This window comes from Cimex lectularius, unplaced genomic scaffold (genome assembly GCF_000648675.2).
Source record: "Cimex lectularius strain Harlan isolate CLEC.00 unplaced genomic scaffold, Clec_2.1 scaffold1, whole genome shotgun sequence".
NCBI lineage: Eukaryota > Metazoa > Arthropoda > Insecta > Hemiptera > Cimicidae > Cimex > Cimex lectularius.
The window spans coordinates 3,904,350-3,927,409 of NW_019392813.1; the positions used below are offsets into that span (position 1 = coordinate 3,904,350).

Below are 23,060 nucleotides of genomic sequence, written 5' to 3' on the forward strand. Positions count from 1 at the left end.
CGTTACTATACTAAACAAACAAATGCCAACTCACCGTTTTTCTTTTTGGACAAACAAAACATTATACCCGCGAGAACCGACCGCTTCACTAATCAAGAGGGAACTAGAGTGCAGTCACAATTGGCAGTGGTGTTATCAAGAGTCGCGCCGTAGACGAATGCGCACTGGACGCCCAGCGGGAGTAACAAGTTCAGGCTGGAGTCGGGGCCGGTTACAACCCAGCTACAAGTTGGTAATGGACGTTATCTCTTTAGGACCGTACAAAGCACAAAGTCAGGAATTGGGCCCGTTTAAACTTTCACGGAACGCCAACATTGTCTGCATCAGCGTGGAAGCCGTCCAACAGAGCGTAATTGCCATTAGGTGAGTCAATTCGTAGATACTAATTGTGATTGTTCCTATTTTTTTTTAATTAGCATATTTAACATATTAATTTTATTAAATTGTTTACGCCAAAGTAACTGGCGAAAGGATTCGTGTTTCCGTTGAAATGCTGCCACTATCCCTTGCGCCCTAATCCCTAAACGGGCTGATAAGGGTTTACGTCCATAGCTTGCTTCCGTCGTGACTTGCTCTGATGCGTCACGAGTAACGTATTTGCTTCCGTGCGAAAAATACGAAGTGTTAGCATTCCTTACTTCGACTTAGAATTTATTTTCAATTTAATTTTCTTTTAATTTCAAATCAAGAGAGAGATATCCGCCAGCTGCCGATAGAAAAGGTTCGGACGGACCTAGCAGTTATCGTAGTAATATCTAATTCATATTATCCAGGGTCTTGGTTATGTTGAGGGTTTAGATGCTGCACTGCTGAGTACAGAAAAGAAGATTGGCGAGGACTACACACCCGTTCACCTCATCTTACATGATCCTACACACCTTCTTCAATAGTACAAAACTTAAAATAATTACTTATAAGCGTCAGAAAGTTCAATATTAACTATGACATTGTCGATGAACTAAAACTAATCAAAACTTGGCACTTGAGGGAAAACGTTTAAAGTAAATAGCCGCTTCTTGGTAAGTTAAAGTGAAAGATGATAGATTAAATTTAAAGAAAACTATCGAGTAAAGTGTACATTTTAATATCATTTTAATATTTGTATACATTTCAAGTATGAATCAGTTTAAGTTCCTAACATTTCAGCATGATAATTTCTAATGTTGCTTTCACTTAATTTAATTTTATCTATGTAATCTAGTGGAATATGATCTCAAGGATGTTTTCTTTTAATCGCCCTGTAAGTAATATTTATTCCTTTAATGTTTCCTTAGTACCAACATGAGTCCAAAAAGTGTATTATTTAAAATCCAAGATTAATGTAAGATATTGTTTATATTTTATTTAATTTTGACACCCCATTGCGGTACTTATTTTTTATAATTGTGTAAGTTATTTTATTTTAAATACGTTTTGGATTAAAAGTTCATAATTGAATATTAGATTAGAAGAGATAATTCAGTATTAAAAAATAAAAGAAATATCCGTACGTTAATGTGCAAGCAAATCGTTAAGATACGCCGATTTAATCTCCCCTTTGGCCCAATTTGGTCAATAATCTCAGTTTTAAGCCGTTATTTAAAACCGAGTTACGGACTTATCTGTCGGGCTTCGTTGGTGAAACTGGGGCGAGACAAACCAGAAAACTTTGCCGTCACGCACGCGAGAGTATCTCATGAACGGCGGGATCCGAAAATGTTGAAATGCAATTCGAAAATTTATTACGAGTTCTATTTTGCCCTTAGCCATTTAGATAATAATTTGTCCGTTTAATTGCCAGATCTTAAAATAAGAGAAGGATCCACTAATAAATACTTGAACAATTTTAAATGTTTATACCGCACTTCATTATTTACAAAAACAATAATTTTTCCTCCTAAACCTATAAATTTAAATATTAATTTATAATAAGACTTATCCACTTATCAAAGACACACCGTAAATTCTTTTAAATCGCAGTTTGATTTACAACATACATGTACATAGTACAACATAGTCATGAATTACAACAAGGTTAGTTCTATTATTACTGGCATTTTAGATTAACGTTTTTATTTTTTACCATATCGAATTACGCATGCTTCCCCATCGGATTGATCGATCAAGATAAATTCACTGGCCGTTTTATCCATCGTCCAATGGGCGTCCCAATGAGATCATCAGAGGCACGTTCTTGCCATGAGATCAACCCCTAACATGACTGAACTGCCGGCAAAAACGATGATGTAACCTATCGATTTATATCACGACGGCCGTGTAATTTACTTTAATTTTAAATGTTAATTGTACATAAATGAATATGAAGTCCGGGCAAAATTCTGTTTGATAATATCTAATAAAACTGCTTGGACATTGAACAAAGTTTAAAATTATTTTTATTAAATTCACTAGTTTCCGTGGTCCGCTTGACCAATTAATATCTTTCAATTAATTAAGGTTTTTAGTTGAAATAAAAAAAATTATTGTTGTTATAAGTTTAATATACCACCATTTATATTATATATTTCCTATATTGTAAGTCTTGATTGTTCTGGGATTTCTCCGTTGATGCTGTAATTTAAATTAATTAAATTTGGGCCGGGGTTTCCGAAAACAGGGTAATCGTCCAATCGCTAAAGTGACCCCTATGAAGCGAAAAAAATATTTTTCTCTTAGTTTGCTGTATAAAATGAAATACTTTCAACAGTTTTTTACTTTGAAGAGGCTTTCCAAGGGTTCGTTCATTATAAAAGTTTGAAATTTCACTATTTCCTAATTGAAGGTCGTCGACGTACAGCAATCATATGATTGGTCTGGAGACATAGTCCGCGATACCTCTCACTGCGATCGAGAAAGGTTTAACTCTTATCACTGAACCCTGAGGGACTCCTTCTCCCTAACCATCCCTTCTCTTGAACGAAGTCCCAGGAGAGCCCCCAATCTGACACGACATGGAACCTTCGCTTCCTCTGGAAAGCCTCGAGTAATTTACCTCTGATTCCGATGCCCGAAATTTCGAAAGTATCGCATATCACCAGATCGTATCAAACGCCTTCTTGACGTCAAAGGACACGGCCATAGCTTGCTTTCTATTCAGAAACGAATTCTGAATATCACTCTCGGGGAGGCAAGCATGATCAACTGCAGAACGATGACTAAGAAATCCCGCCTGATACTGGCTGTAAACCCCTTTCGTCTCAAGAAACCTGGTCAAACGATCGTTTCTTAATTGAAAATAAATATGTACAATTAAGCATTCTTAAAGGTATTGTTAGTTGGCTTTCTTCTGCGGGACAAAGGTGTCCCTTATGAAACGGTTCAAATGCTATATTGAAAAAGCTCTTTACAGGACTTCAGGCGGGGTTTACGCAAGCTTGCAATAAATGAGACAATGGTCTGACCAAGTTTTCCTGTTATCAACGAACCCTGTTTCTGGCCTATAAAATGCCCATTCATCATTGGAATTCGTCGCGGGTTTTTCGCCATACCGCCATACGCGTCCATGCTTCACTTTCCCATTGTCCCGGAAATAATTATGGGCATTCTCTACGATTCATACCATCAACGCTCTCATTTCTCAATCGGTTAGTCGATTTTAACTTATTTCAGTATATTTTACTGTTTTTATTGTTTAAATTCAGCTTATCTTACAGCTTAAACAACCAGCGGCCCACACTAACAAAAACTTAAACACAAATGTAATTTTTTGTGAGATCTCGTAAATAAATTCCAGATCGGTTTATTCTAACTTATTGAAGTGTCCAAAGCCAGCATAGGTGTACCCGCATATGATCAATAATGATATACCAGTTTTTCAACCGTCAGATGACCCGCCGGCGATAAATTTAAATCTTTAATTGAATGTAATTTAAATAGTGTGTAGCCGATATTAACAAAGATAACAGCTTCCTCAAGCCTTTGCAAGTAAAAGGTTGTCAATTTATTCCAGCTGCATGAGAAAATGTTGAAAAAGCTGCCTTGTCCAGATATAAAAGGAAATGCAAAGCTAAGTAAAGTGAAATTGAAGAGCTATTTCGATACACGGTCTTCAAACCGGTACCCGACTTGAAGAATCCAACAGAAATCAGTTTGTGGTCACTTCTTAGTTATGAGCTCGCAAGTTTTGAAATTGGACCAGCTATGCTACAAGTTGTTGATCTTCTCAAATTACCCTGGTACTTAGTGAAATGTGGTTATTGAGCAGAAATAAATCAAATGTATACGGCCTGTACTTTGCAAGAAAGGGATCAACGAGATTGAGCGAAAAGAAAGTTCTGCGGGGCTCATACCATCAGAATAAAAATATATCATTGTAAAACTTAACGAAATTTTTTTTAATCTGTTAAAAATTATTCGCATAAAAAAATTTCAACTAATTTGAAGATGACGAAGAACTTGCGAATGAAATACGGGACTTGATGATTCACAATATTGTCTCGATAGACTCACAACATGCCTATTTAAAAGTTTCAATAGAATTCAAAATTTAGCGTGGAATCCCAAAATTCGGTCTTCTGCAATCACAAAAAGTAAAAGAGCAGACTTAGGATGATACGGTATCTAGACAATCAACATGCTGATTTTTACAAGACAACAGCGACAATAGTCTTAATCTTTTTAATATAATAAAAAATTTAATTTTGAATTATTTTGTAATTAATTAAATAAATTCCTTTGATAAAGTGAAATTCAAATAGTATGAGTCATCCAGCGGTGGCCGAGTGGTTAGGGCCTCCGACTTTGCTAGCGGTTTTGCGTTTGAATGCATAGCTCATGGAATTTAGTCAGATTAATATGTAAAAATGTGAAAGATATGTGAATATTACGCAGGACTGTTAGTTGAATGTGAAGCCTAGTATGACAGAAATTACTTTACTTTTTAAATTATATGTAATTAAACTTTAAAATAGCAACGGGGAATAACGGTTATTGTTATCATGTTATAATAATAAAAATGAAACGCATATGCATTAGGTTCGCTTATTTATGTGTACATTAAAAAAAACATAAACCGATCCCTTCAATTATCGAAACATGTATAAGTTGGCAGCCTTAGGGAGGGAGCAACTAACTACTTTTGCCAAACATAAAAAAATTAACGTCAATTTAATTGAGTTTAGTGATCCCTTAGGTTGGGAGAAACTATTTTTTCTCCAAAAATGAGCGTTAATTTAATTTTATGTTAAATGCTATTGATATAACCTATCTGGATCTTCGCTGTATTATTTGATTGTTTGATAGCAGAGAACTTAGGAAATCGTGTTAGAAACATTTTTTAAATGGCCCAATTATTTGTATTTTGAGAATGCAATGACCATTATGATTATGAGTTTACAGAAAAGGTTATTTGATATTAGATTAAATAGCGTTGGATAAAGCCTAGAGGATTACAGTGATTGGGCTGCGGTTTATAAAAATGCAATATTTCCGAATTGCAAGAGGAAATATTCTCTAGTGAAAAGTGCTTATTTACAATTTATGTTAGTACGATTTCGTTCTAAATTACACGTCTTAAAGGCTTTGGGCAAAAGTTTTACCGTCGGCCAGCAGAAGGATTGAATCGGAGGAAAGAGGCACACAGAAATGCCATTCTTCAATCACTGTCCAATTTGCGTAAAAGCGTCTTCCGCAAGGTAAATTATAGCTTATTGCCTAAAACCGGGCTGTTCTCTAATGTAAACCAGTAGCCGATGAATCTCCGCCTCACGACAAAGAGAGATTATACATATTTCTTATTGGACGATGGTCGTTTTCAGGAAAAGAAATTCCCCCGGATCGTTGGCATTTCGCGCACGACTAATTTACTAAATAATTGATAGATCTGTTTAGGATAACGGCCCTTAAGAAGTCGGGAGAGATGTCCGACCGACTTGTGTGGTCTTGTATCTCTTTCATCTGGGCTTTCTGGGAGCGATAAAATTAAAAAAAAAAATTATTCTGGTTTCATTCAACGTCGCTTCCTCTGTCCACGACCCAGATCCCTTCGTCTAAGACGCCAACGGAAACTGTGTGAATTATTCATTCAATATTTAAAACTGTCGGGTTTCAGGCTGGTAGACTTAATATAGGGCGATTAGTAACCATCAGCGGATTGATGGGCCGATTCTGGGGAAATTAGAAATCATTACTGTGGGCGTAAAATTGCCTTGTCCCAATTCATAGATAAACACTAAATGGAAGACGATCGAAAGGAGAACGATGATCTTTTTGCTTGCAGTTATCTTTTAAAAGCAGCTCGTTTTGCGGTGAACTCGTTTTTAAGACGTTGACCGAGAAATTCTGCAAATCGCATCATCGAGTAAAGGAAGGAATTTCTTTCACTAATACCTTGTCAGCACAATTCCAATCGCCTAGACCTCAAAATCCCAGAAATGGACGAACAATTATTCTTCTAGTCGCCTTCTTGCCATTATTGCAACTCATATTGCTAAACCAATATGCATCAAACGGAAACAAAGAATCAACATAATTATAATAATGAATAGGGATCAATGATAAAAGTTAATAATTTAAATACCTACAGTGAACATATTTTTTAGTTAAAGAAACTCAGTGTAGCCTGTAGATAAATAAGCAAAGCATGACCCATATTGAGTCAAAGGTGCAGTATCTTTACTATGTAAATGCAACACAATTCAAAAAGATAAACTAATTCTTAGAATCACATTTTTCTTTTCTTTTTTTAATAGTTTGTCTGATTTAACGAATTATTACAAACCTCAACAATCTGACGGTATATAATTTTTATTGATCAATCTTGGTGGTTGAATAACTTTTTTTTTTAATTGCAATGACCAGGAATTTCCCTAAGGCTTATATAATGGTTCAATAAATCAACAGGACGAAGAAAGAAATTTCTTCCTTTCGAAAATATTTTTCTCCTCAGGTCTTCCGCCCAGTCACGCCTCGCCGTCTCTCACGAGACCCGAGAGTCGTTTTATACAGAATATCGTCGGCCGATTTGCACAGACGAAGGCAAACATTTGTGCCAACAAGTATAAGATCCAATAGCGCACGCCATTAGCTGTGTAAACAATGCCAGGACCCTTGGCAGATTCCATTCCCAACCAAAACGCTTGTCAGTCGTGGGGACAAACAACTATTGGGTTACTCGATCCGAACGTATTTAAATAATTTTTGTCTATCTAAATTCTTTGTTATCAAGTACCAATAATTAATACCCTCCCAATAAAATCTTAGTTTAATGAATTCTGGTGAAAATAAAGTTGGCGGCTTCTTAATAAATTCTCGTCAAATTAGATTATTAGATTAGATTTTAAAAAGCTTTACCCCCACAACGATCTATCTGATGTCAAGATGAGAAGGTTAAATGAGGGGGTGCGTTGGGTCATATGCTGCTACCGGGCCGCTGGTTTTCTGCTGCCTCGGCAGTACTAAGCCAAAGTGGTTGAGCGTTTTATTAACAACAACTGAAGAAATGGTCCTCGACCAACCACAGTTCAGCATGGGTTTGACAAATTTGCAGTGTATCCTTGGAAATGAAGAAGGGTTCAGACGAATATCAATTGATACTCACTAGGGTGTGTGTTCAAAACACCTTTATTCCTATGTATATAGCACGGGAAAGGTGAAAAAGAGCTGCAGACTGGTCCAGCACGAACATACGCTCAATCATTCCGCTAAGAGATAAGAAACCGTTCCCTAGCTTCCAAAGTTGACATATATGATGAAAACTGGCGAAATACTGATAGCCGTGGAAAAAGGCGTTGTTTCATTCGATTTAAGCTGATGAATACCACCTACTTTACCCAAAAAAATATTAAATGGTGAAAAGGTGGCCCGAACGGTTTAGGCGTTGACTCGGCGCTCATCACTGTAAGAATGGTCCAGGGTTCAAATGCAGGGCCTCTGGACATTCGTACAATAAGATACAAATAATATTAGCCAGTCAAGAAATAAACGATCCAGCGACAGTCTGAAAGATCTAATGACAGTGGATAACAATGTTCTTTATTTCGAACATTAATCTTATTTTTTATTCAAGAAATCAAAATATTATTTTGTTTCCTAAGAAAGAATATAAAATCATAAACACTCTTTTGCAATATCATTTCAAATTGCAAGCAATTCGTAGAAAGAATAATTTAGATTGATAGTATCCGTTTATATAAGAGTACAACAAATAACTGTCGAGTTGGTTAAATCATTAGATAAACAAACGTTTCGTTCGTTTTATCGAAAGGTACAAAACGTGAAGTACGTTTAAAGCTAACAAATATCCGTTATAATGGGGCAAAAATAATACAATAAAACACGTTTAAAAATAATTATTCTTATAGATTTATTAACAACGGAATTTCATCAACCGGGTAAATAACAAATTTAATCCTTACTGGTACTAGCTAGAGTATTATGCAAGAATGGATTGAGCGAAGAAGTAAGTCTTCGACATGGGTGTAAAGCAGGGAACATTATCGAGTCCGTCGTTATTTGCCCTTTTTGTAAACGATCTGAAGGAATTTTTGTATTTTAGTAGCATATCTATTGGCTCAATAAAAATTAAACAACCAGCCTACGAACGATATCTTACCTATTATTGTTTCATCTCCCCTGGGAATGCAATTGACGATAAATGCATTAGCCAAATTCTGTAAAATGTTGAATCTCAAAATAAATTTACAGAAATCCAAGATTAATGTTTTTAAAACGGCGGTAAACTAGCAAATAACGAAAAACGCTATTTTTAAGAACAAAAATTGGAAAATTGGCACACCTATAAATACCTTGCTGTTAACCTGGCTTCAAGATTGTCATTTGTAAATCATCTTAAAGACAAAGTGAACAAACATGACTGATTTAAGATGGACCGTAAATTAACGAGCCGTAGCACAAATCTAAAAAGAAGTATTCCACTCAGGAAATTTGCGGAGTCTCATTGTGAGAAAAAGGAAAGTTCTAAGGAAGCCTACGCATACACCGTTCTATATACGACGTTCCACATTATATTTATGTTTTATTATATGCACGGATTTCTGGTTATTTATTTTAACCTTCCAAGTATCTGTCCATCCATGGATTCTGTTGATTGCCATTTGCAGCCGGAATTAAGGATACATTTTTCCACTGAGTATTTTAGAGTATAGGTGAGTGATATTTTACTCAATTATTTTAGACTTTCGGTGTCTAGGAAAAAGATAAGATTAAGTTTTCAAAATTCCATGCGCCAAAAAGATAGAAATATAAATAATTTATTTATTAATTTATATAACTTCTCTTTTCTTTCATTATCTACTGTTAATAGTGTTATACGTAACATACTGTATATTTTTGAAAACGGGCTCCTTTTTGAAGGCTTTATAAAGCCAAAAATATTGTCTTTATTTTTATTTGTTTAAATTGTATAATGTTATACATGTAAACAGTTAATAAAGACTTAATAATAATATACTAACAATAATAATAAATAACTAAGCTGTTCGTATTCGGATAACGGTACCGTTAGATCGGTTTTTCAGGTCCCTTACTTAGACTGTTTACTCATGTTCTTTTTGTAAAAAGTAGGACTTAGGCGTTTGGAAATCAATAGAACATATTCCCAGCACAGATCCCAAGAGATGTGCCACACCGATACATTTTAAATACTAAAGTTTTCACTATCCTGTCAGACGATTATCAGCACAAACAGGGAATACAGACTGACAGACCAAAACAGAGAGAATGGCCAGGTTCATCACACCGCAGGCCGCAAAATATAGTGATATACGATGAATCTTAATCATTAGACTTACAAAACTGACAGCGGGTCGTATAGCCCGACCAGTCATTGCCAAGAAAAGAATATAATAGGGTTGGCCGAATCTGGCCCGCGTGACCTCCTCCGAAGAGAAATGTGAAAGAGTCATCTTTTTAGTAATTATTTCCAAGAAAGTATCAATCGATCTGATCATCTCGGAATACGCCCCCTTCTCTCCCATCCTCTAAAATCTACTCGAATCCAAGTACGATCTCTGTCTTACTTTTTCTTCTAAAGGAACTTAATCTACAGAGACTTTCTACTTTTATTTGAAGGCTACGATGGACACGACTAAGATACATAGATCCGACAGGATATTGAAAAACAAATGGATAATGGGGATTTATCTGCGGAAGGAAATCCTTCACGATGCTATCATAAAAGTTATGAGGTCAAGAAAAAGTCCATCGTTCTGCTTTATTATTATAGATGTAATTAAAACAATGAACAGAACTAATTTAAAATCAAATATGAAACAGTTCATTTACTAAATAGCTAACGCTAGTTGTCTTAGGTTATGATATAAATTGTAATGTGCGCGACCTAAACTCTCTTATTAAATTGAAAAAAATATTTAGAACTGTTAAAAAAACTAACGGAACTTTTAACGAAGAACTGAATAAAAATTATATTCTAAATCACGTTAAGCAAGTTTTATTATCATTTTCAGTGCTTATCAAACAAAACGAAGCATTTCTGCTGAACGTACTCCTGTCAATTTATACTCCAACTAAACATGTCATTAATTGGTCGATTTGTCCTCCCTGTACCCGGACGGCAAGCACAAATAAACCGAGAGATTAAGCCAATCCAGAATAGGTATTAGAAACGTTAATTCAGGGAAAAAGTGTCCAATAACTGTCACAAATTTCAGATATGTTGACGTTGATAAGAAAAAGTTAAATTTAACAAATCTGTACGACTGATCAGATATTTCTCGCAGAATTTTACACATATTGTAACATGTTCATAAATCAACTTCACAAGAATGCTTACATTGTAAATCACCTGACAAAAAAAAATATGGTCAGCGTTTTGGGTATCATCAAAAATAAAGCGGCTCACTTTAATTTATTCTATTTATTAAAATACTTCTATCTCATTTTTTCTAAGCAAAGGATGAAACCATGAGCACTTGGTATTATTACATTTAACGTTAGACATGGTTTAGGAATAATTTAAGTCAGTGGTTGTTATTATATCTATTTGAAACTTGCTTATTTCCTTCAACAAGTTACCGCGATTCTGGTGGTGATAAAAGACACAGATTTCGATATAAATTCAGAAAACGTGTATAAAATAAAAATTCCTTCGGTATAGTCAATCTCAAATAGAAATAAAATATGAAAAGAAATTTTCCCTCTTAGTTTGTAACTTCCACGATGTGTGAAGCTCTTATGGAGGTCGGAACAAATTTGATTCTGATTTCACACCCACAACTCTGAGAGGGTTGGAAACATTTCCGTCTCATTTGAGAAGCTGCCGAGGTGGGTTGTGCGAGAGTGGCTTTGAGCTCGTCAGGTTTATAGGTTGGAGGACTTAGTCTCTATGGCAACTGAACAAATAGCTCGGCGATAACGTGACGTCCTTCACCATCTACAAGTCCCATGCTACAAGCGCACTCAATAACAAATCATGTTTCCCACACGGAGGGGCTTCCACCTTTCGGGAAAATTGGTTCTATATGTCACGCATCGGATATTTTTGGTCAGGCTTTTACTGACTCCAGCACTTTATAAAGTAAGCATAGCACTTAAGTATGGTCCGGCCATTGGACTTATGAAATTACTGGAAATATTTCCAACCAGTGCCAAGTGAAACTTGACTTCCATTATAATAAAATACTAATTTTTTGTTGAAGTACATTGTTGGTACATTCGAACGCTTCGGACCTCCCCCATAAAATACTAATTCTACATTAAATTGTCTCTCCCTCTTTCTATTCCCTGTTCTATTCTACGTCTCTGCCTGTCTGTCTGTCTGTCTGTCTCTCTCTCTCTCTCTCTCTCTCTCTCTCTCTCTCTCACTCACTCACTCACTCACTCACTCACTCACTCACTCGCTCCCACCCTCTCTCTCACTCTCTCTCTCTCTCTTATTTCTAATAATTCTGATTAAACTGCATGAATGAATATGCATAAATGCGTTTATTAAAACAAATGTGGCTGTGTATATGCGTTTTATGGAATTCGACATTCTTGGTATGAAGTCTTTTAATTGGGTGGAACAGATGCAGAGAACAGACGAGATCTTGCGTCGTCTTGGAAGGAAGAAAAGGGCTCACTTTCTATTCACTGACACGCTTTTCCTTGATAGCTGCATTTAGCCGGTCGAGTTGGAAACCGTATTGAACAAAATTTACCCTTTTCATTTCCGCGAAGGCATAGTAAAAGGATTCCTGGCTAATCACGGCAAAATGTGGCGTGATTTTCTTTGTGCGCCCACCCTTAAAAAATAAAAGTGATTAATTGTCATTTATTTTATTTCATATCCGTCGTCTAGGTGAATCTCTATAGAGAACCAAAATTTTCATCTTTTTTTAATAATCTTCTCGGAAATGGGTCGTTATCATGACGTTTGTAAGTAGATAATAAAAAGTAATGCCTGTTAAATCTCCCTCGTTTTGATCATCTCCATCATCCCTCGTGCTATACCAAGTATTTTCCATTTAGTATTAAGCCTGGAATTTTTCTTTATCCTCCGGAGAAAATGACCATTTTCTGAACTTGGCCTAAACAATTTGGTGGCTTATTTAATGTTCACGATTCTTCTACCTTGACTAACATTTTCCCATTCCGTAAAGCATAGCCAATCAAAACAAATAATACTGATACAAATTTGGAGGTAAATGTTTATTAACTCCAAATTTCGTACTTTTGGAAAACAAATTCGACGTTGAGATTTGATCAAATCGATTAATACTGCGAACAAACAATATAAAAAAGCTTAAAATGGCAATCTTCGAACACTTACTGCCTTTCACAATCGTGCATCTAGAAATGGGAACACAATTCATGGTGAAAGAGACAATGGATCATTATGTTCGTTTGATCAATGCCCAAACTCGTAAACAATTTCATTGATATAAGCTTAATAATCTATAATTAAACTTTAAAAGATATATTATTAAATTCATTAATTAAAATTAGTACGTTTAAAGGTTTCAATAAAGTTGCAAATATAGGTTGTATCTACATATTTTTACACAAAAATTATAAAATAGTTATTTACTTGTATCTATCCCGACGGATAATTTTAACTCGCGTATTACTTGAATTCAAGTTTTAAAATTTTTCTTCATACGCTACAGTCCATCGAAAATGGGCTGCTGGCTTGAATCTGCTAAGCTTTGGACGAAATTTCAAGTCGTTTTGGCCGTGGGTGAGAGAGTTAACCAACCCAGAGGAAGATACCGAGGATAGGCCGGTGGGTTCACAAATCTTGGCCGGGGAAGTCTTAAGCCAGGTGACTAGTGGCAGCCCACATAGACTAATGGCCTAGCAGGATTTACCTTCACTATCTCCCCCTTCCGGCTATAGCAGGACAAATAGGAAAGGAGGAGCTCCTTCGGGCCCTCACTTTAAGGACAATTAATGACACTGCTCAGGACTTTTTTTTATCTGGAGACATTTTAAACATGCGGCTTAAAATCATCCACCTCGCACTTTTAACAGATTGCCCTACTAAAATACACAGTCCATAAAACAGGTAGCCTTGTGTAAAACGTCGAAAATATAAAGATCATTTGTAAACTTTTAAAACTCCATTTTTACTTACGAATTGAAGGGAAATTGTAAGAAATGTTTTTGAACAATTGTTCCGTGGTGTAGTCTGAATCGAATTGGTTCTTGAATTGTGAAAATGATCAAACCTGCGAACAATCACGCTCTGATAGTGGCAGGCGGGACAATTGATTCTCGTCGCTGTAACATCGTCACGTTTGCCGATGTTATCGTGCTAACCAATTAAATTTCAATTACAATCATATTTTTACGCGAAAAGTAAGTAAATACGTAGCAAAATTGGAAATTTGTAATTGCAACGTTGATTTATCTTATGGAAATATTCCGCCTCTAATCTCATTCCTAAAGCTCACAACCTTCCCAACCACATATCCTTTTACAGACCATCAGCCTTCTTCCTATAATGTCCAAAATCCTTGAAAGACTCCTTTTAAAACGCTTAACACCATCCTAAGCATCATGAATTCATTCATGCTCACCAATTTGGCTTCCGCCCTCAACATTCCACAAGGTTTCAGATTTTTCGAATCACCTCTGCTCTAGAGAAAAAAGTGTTCCTAGATATAGTACAGGCTTTTAATAGGGTCTGGCACTCGGGCATGCTTATAAACTTAAACGCTTCCTATTCCCTCCTTATTACTTTATCCTGAAATCCGATCTACCCGACCGCTGGTTCAGAGTGAGTGCGGCAACAAGTTCTCGGAATTCAGATGATACAAGCCGGCGTCCCACAAGGGAGCATTCTTTATCCCGTCCTATATCATTTATACTACTTGCCAACTTATACATCATTATGCCACTATGCCATCATCATTACCTACGCGGACGATACCGTAATTTTGCCCTTTAAGTGGAATCCTATCCAAGCTACCACCAGCATCCAAAACATCTTTTGTTTATCGAAGACTGGTGCAAAAAGTGGAGCACAAGACTGAAATGAAGAAAAATGTACTCAGTATACGTTCACCTAGAAAAATCAGTTTTGCCCTGCACTGTATGTCAACAACAAATACTTAGTACTATATTGAGAAAGCGACTGACGTGTAAGCCCCATACAAGACTAAAATGACAACAGCTTAAAAGAAGATTTGGATAACTACGAAGACTTCTAGGATCGAAATCCGTCTTGACCAACACAAGACTAACATTACATAAGACTTCACTGCGACTACTTTGGGCATACTGTGGAATTTTGGGATTATGCCAAGCGATCTAACATCAAACGCATCCAATTGATCCAATCTAAAGTCTTCAGACAAATCGCCAAAGCTCCTGACTACGTCGCTAACCCAAAATTCCACAACATTCCTTTGTCCACGAACTGATTGGTTTCCAATTCCAAAAGTTTCACACTAACCTCTCGATCCAACCTAAAACTACTACTAAAGCCCTCGATTCCTACCCCGCAAACCCGCGACGTCGGCTTAACCGATGATAGTGGCCGCAAGACCTCCTAGCCCCTTAAACTTTCCAATTGAATTGGCTGGCTTCACATAACATAGCATGTGTCCTCCGGGTGCAGCGCTGACATTAGTGCTAGTGCTAAGACCGTGTGATAAACCGCACTGTGTTCAGATTTGTACTATACACTAATATGTATAGGGCACACAAAAAAATCGTATATAATAACAGGATAAAAATAAATATCTCAGTTTTAACGTTATGGAATGGACATACAGGAATGAGACATACTAAGCGCAAGTTATTGCATTTTTTTTTTGTTCAATCCAATGGCCCAAATCAAAACTTAATTGTCCACAAATTATTACAAAGTATATTTATTTAACTTGTCATTCAGTTAAAAAGGCCTTCAATTAAATCTGCCGTCCAGCGATAGTAAAACAATGCCCCCAAACCCACTAATTTAGCTTTTTTTTTAAATGATCAATCGTTCTAATGGAGTAAAGTGTTTTAAGATAAGTGAAAAATAAATATTAAAAAACCAAGCTGAAATTTATTTAAATCCGTGTAAACCAACAAATTTTTGAAGCGTAAAGAACCGAGACTTGTAATTCAGTCTTCGAACAAACCGCCTCCGGATTTGAATACAATTTCTCTTACTTTTCCCTGAACTCGATTTCCCTTGTTTACAAAGCGATGGGCTACCTCGGTGAAATACCAGTGAGTAAAGTATTTACTTATAAATTCGAATTTCAATGTATATCTATAATTGTACCAATTTGAATAATTTTTACGGAATTTGAAGTATTTGTACAAGTAAAAACCGTCAACTTTTGTAAGTAAAAGTAGGTATGGTGAAGAATTTTGGCTCTCTACGAAATTTCAGATCTACGCGATAGACACCGTTAAAAAGATAAAATATGTTTATCACGTTCTAAGATCAAATCCAGGTCGAAAATGTTTTTCTGAAGGTTTTGCCAACACGGACGGGAATGCGGATAGGCAATCGGTTCGACCCGGGAGTCGTGCGGGTTTGCATTCCTCTGCCCATCGTCACGACACGAATGGTTTTATTGTTGTTTGAATTGTGATTGAAACATTTAACTTCTCCCCCCCCACACTAAATAACATTAATTTAAGAATTAACGAAAACAAATAATTTCTTTTATTTTAACAAAAATCAATAAAAATTATATTCTGATTATTCGGAAATCGTGTGACGTAGTTTTCAGAAAAACATTTTCTTTATCGTGCCAACGTTTCGATCTTTATTGAGATCATCTTCAGGGCTCAAAGTGTTTGTTTTCTGCGTAATTGTGCCATTCTTGCGTGTCGTGTTGAGAGTGTAATCACCACACATTATATTCTGACTTAAAAGTATGATTTTCAAAGCAGTTTTTTACTTTAGAAGAATTCAACTCAAGAATTTTCGATTCAATCTTCTCTCATTCAGTATTTACAGATTTTAAAATTGGATAAAACTGGTAGATAACTATCATAAAAAACCTAACGAAATGACTCAACAACCAAGTTTATGTTACTAAGAAACACATTTCTACCCGAGAGGAACAACGTAACTAACATGGGTTCTATGACTGAAGATGACCCGAATAAAGGTCGAAACATCTATAAAAAAAGAGGTGTTTTTCTAAACACTTCATTCCTGACCGCTCCTCACTACTTCAAAAATTAACAAGGTGAGAAAAATGCGAGAATCACTGTTTGCATAGAAAGCTGTATTTATGTAATTATCTACAAAATAATTCACTTGTTTACTCGAAAGTTAAAATTTTATTAGAGTTATAATTATTGGGCTTCAACCCCGAAGGGTTGTCACTCCCGATATGCTTATCCTAGAGTTTATAGGGGAGTTCTCCTGCCCCGTTATGCAGGTGAGTCGCTAGAATCTCCTTTAAGCCAGATGCCCAAGGGAAGATCGCTTCCCAACCGACGAGATCTTTCGATAGCTAAGTCATTTAAGCCTACAACGCATATAAAATATAAACTAGGGTAAAACTAACTAAGCCTCCAACGTACAAAATATAACCTAGCGTAAAACTAACTAATTTGTATAATACAGTCGCACAAATAAATTAACACCCACACATAATCCTCCATCGACCAGGTTCCAGTTATAAAAAGTTATCATCTTTGTTCTTAAAAATTTTGAATTGTTGAAAACTATTCATCCTTTCAACTATTTTGAGTAAACTGTTCAAATATGAGAATACGAAGCATATCTTCTACAGATATCAGGTTCAGGATATGAAGCACGATTTAAAAATAGTTAGACAGCGCTCAACAATTAATTAACAGTAAACATATTTGTAATTACGACGGACACTTTATCAGCGTTAACAAAAATGATAACAATAAGTAATAATATTCTGTCAAACTCTGTTCAATTGCTCTTCACTGATAAGATTGACATAGCAAAACGAAAAGTAAACCCCCGGTTTCCGAGAATAAGACTAGTTAAATATAAAAAGTAAAAACTCACTCATCAACGACGCAGAAAGATTCAAAATGCTTTAACTCACCTGAAACATAAGCATAAAAAATTAGAAACATCAAAATTAACATAATTTCTAACTAAAAACTAGTTTTAAAGTAATATAATTGTATGCTTCTAGGTGCGATTAAAAGAGGACGGGCCAGGAGTAAACCAGAATAGGATTGATGCCAGAAGGGCCTAAACCGGGGATGGAGAGCAAGAAGGGAAGAGAACAGAAGTGGAGCATTTCAAGGACACTTCAACATCTGGCCCTCGGGTAACAAAGGGCTTAATATATAGGAGCGATACCCCCTCAAAACCCCGCTACCATATTTTACTTCTGATCGTACAGTGAAGAGAGCGGAGAAACTACCGGTAAAAAGAAACAAACGTTAAGAGGGAAAGAATAATAGGGCCTTTTGTCAAACGTTGCCTCCAGGACAGGAAAAATACGAAGTAGTATAAACCTAAAACCAAGATTTATTCGTGGTAAACCATATGTAAGTAACACAGTAAATAAAACATAGTCAACTCGCTGTATTTCATCTCATTCGAACGAAAAATGGGAAAAGGAAATTAATAAAAATGGTTAACATTGCATGAGTTACGAATTTTTCAAAATGGTTTATTGAATTCCTTTCTCAATTCTTTATACTTGCAATTAAAGTGCATCTTTTTTATATTCTCTGTTTATATGACATAAAATGACAAATATAAAGATATGATAAAATTACGAGGGCCCGATCCTACAACAAGTACTAGTCGACTGCACTAGCAAATGAACTAAGTATATTATTTCTAATTGTGAAGCCCTACTTACACAACTTATAAAATGTGAAGAAGGCAAATACAACACGAGTTCATCTCGCCGAAAGTTGGTTAGGGCGCAGAAAGCTCGCCCCTTCTGTAAAACCCAGGTGAAGAAGCTTTCTTCAAAATAATTTTGAAGTAATTGGAAACTGGAATCAGACAAATTGGAGGAACAATGGGGGCGCTTGAAAAATGGGGAAACGACAAGCTGGAAAAATAAAGAACTTTTAGGAAAAAATGGAAGTAAAGAAAAAATAAGAAAAGCTAAAGTGTCTCTACTTGATTGAGGGAGCGATGACAGTGAATGGAGAAAAGGATTTTTGGTTTCTCTATGTTATAAGTCTGTAAGAAAGTGTTTTTATTTAGGAAGATACCAGATATTTATTCAATAGCTTTTTTCTAAAAGAAAACGTCTGGTCTGTGCCACACATTCCCTGACATGCAATGTAGAAAATGAAATGGATAGAATCCGAGCTTCTACGACACTTACAATCTCGACCTTGCTCCTACAGATTTCTGATCAATGGCCAACTATTTTAAGCATAAACGTTTAGCACATTTAACGCGTAAACCTGTACTAGAATTGGTTCAATCAAATCCAAGGTATGCTACTGTCAGAAAATTGATCATTTGGAAATTCTAGATGTCTGTGTGATAAAGTAAAACAAAGATAGATAGATAGATAGAGATAGATATATACTAATATATATAGACAGAAAAACTATGTTTGTGTTTGTGTATTTTTGTCTGTGGTTAGTTTTTCTATAAGAATAAAGCATTTAAAACTATAAAAAATAAAGCATGTAAGACTAAAACAGCACGTCGCATAAAGAGTTTTAAGTAACTATTTTTTACATAAATATTTTAATGTTAGTTTATTTACAACACACCCAAGTACATAATAACATTTTAATATAATACATAAACTGTTTTAATTTTACATTACTTGCTTAGTTCTCATTTTTGGTGACCTTTATAACAAAAGCATGCCTTACACTATGTGACTCATGTGCTTTATGCTAATGCTTGATAGACTATTTTTATGAGTATATTTCTTAGAAGATATGATGAGCATATTGGGGTAATCGTTGGATTTTTGTAATTTTGCATTATTATTATTATGAATTTTTTTAACTAGTTCCAAATAAGTAGACAAATATTTCTTTATTGCTAAAGCTTCATTTAATGTTTTAAAATTACTTTTGTAAATTGAAACCTATCGATGGTTGTACTTCAGTTTATGAGCCAAAGGGAGACAACTAATTGACAAACCCTTTTATACAAATAACAAACGAGACAAAAGAATCCAAAGCATCTCCGAGAATTTCTTGGTGAACGCTAAACAAGCAGAATTCCTGAGATTGCATTCCGAACCTCCGACGAGCTTATCTCAGGACACACAGAAGGACACACATATTAGCATCTCCTTCAAGACGTCAATCGCCGTACTGACTACTGAAAACAGCGTTTCTTGAAACATGTAATTTTTAAACTATTAAGAATCATGATACTATAGATGTATTAGAGAACCGGGATTTGTCTATTCCATAATTGAGATAAACTATGAAAACCTAACAATGAAAATGATTGAAACTATGAGAGTTATTACGGAAATGGAAAAACCAAACTACATCTTTTTCTTAGAAGTTATATTTACTAAGTCCATATGCAGAGTGGGGCCCCGAATTGATTTCAATGGTGCAATCAGCAGACAAAAGGGATTTTTAATTAATCCCACTTGGAAGTCAGCCGTTAAAAAAGAATGAGGTTTTTTAATATGTAGCAATTGTAAAGCAATTGCATATTTATCTGTTTCATTTCCTAACCTTGGAGCCAATGCCTATCCGTGACAACTGAAAAACAATACTGTTACACTGAGAATTCTAATGACATGGGCAAGGTCAAGAGAAGCCAGAGGCGTCTTTTCTAATGGACTTTTGCAGGAGGCTAAAGAGATTTATTTACAGTTAGTGTTCCGGTTATTTTTTCAGCCTAACGGTTCTATAACTTTATTAAAAATTAGTGTAACACCTAAACAGTCTGTAACGTTTTCCTGGATCATCCAAGTGATAATGAAAAGTGAGAATATCCGTGGCCCACCTGTCGGGACCTTATTCAAACGTTTATTAACAGAAAAAACCCTGTTATGCCCGTAATAAGAATATTAAGTCTGCACTGTGATGTAACAAACTCTGTAGAAGCACAACGAGTTTTAAAGTCCGGCCGAATTTAGGTCAACGTCCTTTAGGGCGGATGGAAACATTCAAGATGTGATAAAGATAAAAGTGGAAAGCTTCCACCGAACTAGGCAGGGATCCAATTAGGGTAATATCCGAGAAGCGCTTCTGGAGGTAAGTGTAATCATAAGATAAGAAAGAGCTCTTCTTTAGACCAAATGGTACACAGGAGGAAAAAATGCGAAACGTATTTTTCCCCTTTTAAAATATGTACGAATTGATAAATTTCGGCGGTACTTTCGCGGGATAATACGATAAAAGCCCATCTCAGGGGAGAATTTGTGTGGTGTCTCATTTTGAAATTGATAATCGTGTGCCGAAAAATCAAATAATCTGAACGCTCAAACGCGAAACGCAATTCTCTCTGCTTTCTCTTATTCAAGGAGAAATCACTTATCGCTATGGCTACGGCTACAATTCGCGTTGTTCAATCCTGCTATTTAAACTATATTTCAAAGGAATTGAAGGATAGAATGATTCAAAATCCTTCCTGAAAACTCGAGAACCTCTGATCTAATTAGATCTCATAGAAATTTATAAAATAAATGACTGTGATATGAAGAAATTAATCTTTAATACGTTCTGGCATGATTCCGGTTTGATACCAATCCATATTCATTATTTACCATATTATTACTCACTTATATAATGCTAAGTTTTCATGCTCAATTTATAACTGCTATCTTTTTAATTTGTACTTTTTCTTTTGTTGTTAAAAAAATACGATATTATTTATTAATTGACAATTAAAATAATTAATATTTGTTAAAATTTTCTTAGTTACCTTAGACAGTTATAGATCTATTTACTGGCTTTGATATATCTTGATTTGATCTGATCGCATATATAGTTTGAAATTAATGTACTGTGAACTTTAATTAATCCATAACCACTAGGCTTACTTAAATAATAATTATATTCAAGTTTTCAAGTTATAACTAATACATTTTCAATTTTGATCCTATATGCTGCTAATAACATTTCCTCAATATTGTTTTATTATTATATTTTTAAACGTTGACTAATTGCAGTAAAATCTCAGCCAGTTTCACCTATATATAATTTTCAATATAACCTAATTAGATCAGAGTTGTCATAAATTCAAAAATTAAAACAAGAACTTAAGTTAAAGAAAATGAAATCGACTTATAATTAATTCATTCTGTCGTCACCATTTTGGTTCGATTTTAAGTCAGATTCGTTAAGTTTCTTCAATCGTTATTAGAGCTATGTTCTCCAGTGGAAAATGACAAGTTATACCATATATAATAATAATATAATTGCTTTCCTCTTAAAAAACGAATAGATTATATTAAATTTAAGTGAAAGAAAATTAAATTCATTCATCCTTCTGACATCATTTTGTTTCAATAGAAATTTATATTCATTAGGCTCGCTTAAGTATAAAATCCAAAAAATAAATTTTTTACCCATTATAATATTTAAAATAAGGACGGCACGTTTTAGATTAATCTTAGATAATATAACTTATTTATAAGCTGTGACTTTAGAGTTTATGCGCAATTTTTTTAAGCAAAATGTTTTTCCTGTTTTTTCTTGAAACTTTTAACGGTTTGAATTTCCATTATTTTAAAATATTATATTTAAATGTTTAAACATAGTTTTTTCCAATTCTCACCTCTTATTCAAAACCGGTTCCGTATATGAAAATCCCGCTATTAAGATTTATTCTGAACGAAAAACTTTTTCTTTTTAATTCTTTACTGAAAACCGGAAAAAATATCCCTTGCTTTTTTTTAATCCTAGTGAGATCATAGTCGACAAATAGCTTAAAATCTACAACGACAACAGAAATAGTGGCCTTGGATTTCTGCACTAACATTTATTTGCATTCCCCTTTGAGAATATTTTGCAAAAAAAATATGAGCGAACAGCCACATTCGTCTCAAAATAAATGTATGCCTTTTCAAAAATATTCTGGGCTCATAACGATTATTTATACTATTTCTCATTAAAAACGATAATGTCAATCTTGTCCTTGTTGCAATTTTATGTAGACACAAATATTTTTTGACGTGCCCTCGGTCAGGCAGTAACATACAACCGGTATTTCCTAAAAGATGATCAATTAAAAAAAAATTAAATAAATAAAAGCAATTATATTAGTTCTATGAATCGTATCTTTTATATATACATATTTATTTATTTATTCATATATTTATATAAAATGCATTATATACTGTCCTGTGAAAAAATATATACTCATTCATTTAGTTTTATTACATTGCTAGATTAATTACAATTATGCCAAAATTATTGTTTAACTTTGAATAGAATAAAGTAATCTCTTTCAAGAGATTAATTCCTTTTTTCTCAATCTTTTCCGATTCGTCATCCAACTCAATGTTTACAAATAAACCCTTATTTAGTTTGTGAATAATTATAAACTCAAGGAACTAAGAAAGGAGTTTATTACAGAGAAAGCAGATGTCTTTTGTGCCAACCATGTATTCTTGGGAATAACACGCCAAGAATACCTAGTCATTAAGAACACATGCTCTACAGCGGCTTAAATACTTTGTCTACAATGTTCAAAGTCAAAACTTGAGCGTGTGTGCATTCGAAACTTCTTCACTACTAAGCGTACACCGTAATACGTTAATCAAAAAACAAAAGTTGTT

At 34.8% G+C, this 23,060-nt stretch overlaps 1 protein-coding gene and 1 long non-coding RNA gene across 6 annotated transcripts in view; one reads left to right on the forward strand and one right to left on the reverse strand.

Moving 5' to 3' along the window:
* LOC106661088 overlaps positions 1–23,060 on the reverse strand; it is a 230,109-nt gene that overhangs the window by 152,960 nt on the left and 54,089 nt on the right. The window contains exon 1 of one of the 5 annotated variants that reach the window (XM_014384261.2): positions 35–122. The exons of 2 other annotated variants lie outside the window; for them this stretch is intronic. In XM_014384261.2, coding sequence (XP_014239747.1) covers positions 35–62 — 28 coding nt within the window. In that variant the 5' untranslated portion in view covers positions 63–122. Of the gene's footprint in view, positions 1–34; positions 123–23,060 lie in introns of those variants that run through there. 2 more of the 5 variants (XM_014384306.2, XM_024228291.1) reach the window with 2 other exon arrangements.
* LOC112127378 lies at positions 160–17,907 on the forward strand. Its single transcript, XR_002910543.1, has 2 exons — positions 160–363; positions 17,511–17,907. It is a non-coding gene; the product is annotated as an uncharacterized LOC112127378 (long non-coding RNA).